This window comes from Lepisma saccharinum, unplaced genomic scaffold (assembly GCF_977018435.1).
Source record: "Lepisma saccharinum unplaced genomic scaffold, izLepSacc3.1 HAP1_SCAFFOLD_64, whole genome shotgun sequence".
Lineage (NCBI taxonomy): Eukaryota > Metazoa > Arthropoda > Insecta > Zygentoma > Lepismatidae > Lepisma > Lepisma saccharinum.
This window is the reverse complement of record NW_028142911.1, coordinates 374601-378803: the sequence shown is the minus strand read 5'-3', so window position 1 is coordinate 378803 and position 4203 is coordinate 374601. Positions and strand designations below refer to the sequence as shown.

At 36.7% G+C, this 4203-nt stretch overlaps 1 protein-coding gene across 1 annotated transcript; it reads right to left on the bottom strand.

Moving 5' to 3' along the window:
- Window positions 1-868: 868 nt before the first annotated feature.
- On the bottom strand, window positions 869-1288 carry LOC145982290 (uncharacterized). The gene has a single exon (XM_083115862.1). The coding sequence runs from the start codon at window positions 1286-1288 to the stop codon at window positions 869-871; it is 420 nt and encodes a 139-aa protein (XP_082971988.1).
- Between the last annotated feature and the right edge of the window lie 2915 nt (window positions 1289-4203).

The window sequence follows — 4203 nt, the reverse complement described above, 5'->3', positions numbered from 1 at the left end:
CATCAATTAAAATATTATTTATTAGCACAATAACCTATTTATTCTATTCACAAATGCTTCTCACTCTGTCTTTCCTGTTTCACTCATGAGTAAAATTACGAACATAATATTATAAAGCAAATACAAAATCAACACAGTACAAATAGAGTGAAACATGTTTCTGTCATCAGGTTTCATGTTTTTGTATTGTTCCTACTCTTTCCCTTATTCACCAAATAATTATTGCACATTATTCTACAAACTACTATTTCAGTTAAATCACACCCTTTACATAGAAAATTACAATTGCGACAGGAAATTTTTGTTGCTTTCTACACTAATATTGCTGTTTACACTACTATTTAATAATGTGTCCACCATCCGTCACAATCTATAACCTCATTAAGTCTCTTAGGAACAGACTGAACTAGTCTTGGATTTTAACTGTCTTCCACACGTCCTGAACATGGGCAACCAACTCTTCTCTTCTCTTTTGTTGCCGTTGTACCCACTCCCTTACAACCATCGACCAAATGTGCTCGATAGGATTTAGGTCAGGTGATTTTGATGGCAATCGTAAAGTTGAAATTTCCTGGTGACTTAAAAGCCAACGCTTGGTTACATGAGATGTGTGGACACTGCTATTGTTTTGTACAAAATTAATGATGGGCATCTCCTCAACTGGGTATAATGTACGGACAGTAGGAAGCATACATTCTTCTAACACCGAAACGTACTCCGGTGAATTCATTCTGGGTGAAATTTCTGTCAATTCACTGCTCATCCAGGCGCAACATGCAGCACTCACTTTGCCACTTCTTTTCTGCGCCAAAACATGTTGTGGAACGTAACGAGTATATTTTGGTCGCCACAGCGTAAGTTGACCTAGTTAATCTGATCTGAACACCTTTTCGTCACTCCATATAACTGTGTCGCAGAATTCTGCAGGTTTGCTAACATATTCCAGAGCAAATCCAATTCTTTCATTTCTGTGATAGGTTGTCAACATTTCTTTTCTTGCTGGCTTTCGGCTGTGAATACCTGCCGAATGAAGACGCCTCCGAACAGTTGATGCTACGCGTGGCAGGTTCAGATCTTGACAATTTTTTGATGCTGGTAGAAATGGATTCATTCTATTCATATTTAATATTTCCGCATCTTGTTCCATGGTGGTTTTTCGTTTCGGGCCTGATTTTCTGCGAGTTTTTGAACCATCTTCACCCTCCTCTTCATATCTTTTAATCCAATATTTAACACTTGATGGGTCTCTCCAACAGCCATAGCAATATCTTCTACTGGCCGGCCACATTCCGACATTCCGATCATTCGACCCCTTGTCATCTCACTTGTATACGGCATCACGTAGAAGTAACAAAGGTCTCTTCAATGATTGTGTATTATTATTAGTATTAGTGGAATTTTTCATTCATACAATTCGTCCTAATAGATAGGGGTAAAGTACAGATTTTTTTTCGTATGAATCACCAACTTACGTAAGGCTACAATTTTATATTAATAACAATTTCACGTTAAAAGAGAGGTTGGTTCTAACTCCGCATGTTTGTTTAGGACAAATTTACTCTGTCGCACGGTGTCTTACGTAATGGAAGAACTCAGAAAAGTTGCCCACTACAGTGGTTCCCTCCCCAGGAGATCAATTTCAGCTAAGGACGTGGAAATATAGTCGGATGTAATTGAGATGTTTATATTCTTCCCCAGGAGAATAGCAATGTTAGTAATGTTTTTAAACACTTCTATACTTCGCAAGTATTTATATATTGTAAATAGCGTTAACTTATATATATTTAGCTATGTGTTCGTGCTCTTTATCTAAGTTTATATAAATAATTGGTTCAAATGTAGCAGTCGACATCGGAAAAAAGTAAAACTAAATAATCCCAGGGGAAAGTATGAAGGATCAGAATAACCTCAACCTATTGGAAACAAATTAACAAAACAGTAGCTTAGTTCTTTATGAATAAAAATTCACTACCATTATCTTAGCTACGTTTTCAGTTCATTGTTTTGACTTATGAAATAATACAAATCAACAAATTCATATTCAATCACCTAACACAGACCTGTTTCACTATTTTTGTAAATCGATCGTATCCCCTTTTCGTTTGTGTGTGTGTTTTGCAACAATCACTACTTAAATGCGCGTGAATTTAGAAACACGTTTACGTAAGAGGGAACTTATAATTTCAATTGTTATACCAGTTTGAATAATTTCTCGTTCTTTCTCCTCAAAACACTGCGCAGATCGAACTAAATCTCTCAAATAAAGAAATATTTTCAGGTGGGCATATATCAAGAATACAAGGTAAATATTCTGTGTTAGTGTAATTCTAATTTCTCAAAAATTAGTAGATTGGTTGGGTGTGGGAAGGGGGGGGGGACGAAGATTTGAAATTGAGAAACTCAATATTGTCTAATTCGTATGTGGACGAAAATTAAGGGGAAAACAAATATACAAGTAAATCTATCATTTTCAAGCTTTTTTTACACGCCAGCCAGTTTTGTAAATATACACATATATGCCATACGGATAGGTGGTCTAGTGTGTTAATCAGTTGACGCAATCACACACCGATGTTCCCTGTTTCGAATCCTGACATGGGAGTCCTTTTTGAGTATCTGTTCTAATCATTACTCACCCTAATAGCCGTGAATGATTAAAAATGACAGAGAGCGCCGGTAATTAACAAAAATGCGTTAAGAAAAACTTCAAGCGTCTATGAGTTTCAAAACTCGTGAAGCCTGGCCAGTTGGCTCTGTGGTGTGAAACTATTTCGCAGTCGCTTCTAAATTTTTAATCAGAAAGGAAATCGAAAGTGCTCTAATTGTAGTATCTGTATTCGATTATGGGCTCTCAAGTATATGTTTCTTTACCAAGATGTGCAGGCGTCAGTGGCCGTTCATGTGAATCATCGCTTACTTTCTTTCCTTTCAACCATAGCCAGGAACTTGAGCTGCCTGTGCGATATGACGTAACAGGCAGGAGAACCACTTGACCAGGCTAGTCCATAGCGACACCCACACAGCTGTCTGGATAAGGAGAAGGAGAAGCTTCACTCCCCGCCTACCAGGAGTTTATTAAATAAATCCCGCTGTAATACTCCCCCACAAAGACACACACACATATCAGTCATCCAGGCAATTAACAGTAAGTCAATGGTTTTTCTCTCATTTAAATTTAACAGTAAATGGATTTTTTTACGAAATCAAATTCTTTGGGCTTTCCTCTTTTACACGTGAACGTTGGTTTCGTAATGGAGCAAGACAATAGAATTGTGACTCGTAAAACCAATACCGGCTGAATGCATTTCTCCGTAGATTCCAGAATAATGACTCTTCCTTATTTAAATAAATAGTTTCAAAATAATATAATATATGTGTCATTGGCTAATAAGATTCCTCGTCACATAGCAGAATTCGCTATGTTGATGAAAGCTAGAACACGATTATTATTTAGGGTTGGAAACACTCACTTTCCAGAAAAGCACGACTTCGCAACGTTTTTCTTCATTTTCATGCACAAGCTTGACTTGTATTCTGTCAGCAATGTGCACAGCACAGAAACACAATCTGATGAAGCGTATTGCTTTAAATGAATGTAATTAACGACAATCGAAATCAGAAGTTTCGAGCTGGACAAGAAAGATGTAATCTTACGGAGAAATTACCTGAATAACTTGTACTCTTCGCCGTGGTTTGTGGCCATGTCGTTTGAAGCTCAGCTTTATAAGCTGAAATCGTAGCTTCAATTGTTTTCCTCATGGCCGCGTTTTTTACCAAATTTTAACACGTTAATTATTCCACTATCTTTCTACCTTAGTGTTCTAAAGTTGGATGAAAATCACCATTTGTCTTGACCAAGTATCGAACACGAGACCTCCTGATTCCATGTAGTCACACAAATTGTAGTGTTATATTTTTTTATCTATCGTGTGGCGAGATGAAAATAAAAATATTACCTTCACAGATCTTCTGACAGTGGAGATATTTTTGAGTGTAATGCGTGTTTTATTTTCTTCATCGTGTTGATGCAAAAACTAGCTGCTTAGAATATATAAGCAATACCAGAAACGCGTTAAGAAATACAACTTATAATGAAACGTTCAATATTCTTTGGAAGAAGAGGCAATGAAATTAACAGCAAAAATTGTGAGTTACATAGAAATATTGTTTCGTCATACAATTGCTTCTTTGTTTGAGTTTGGT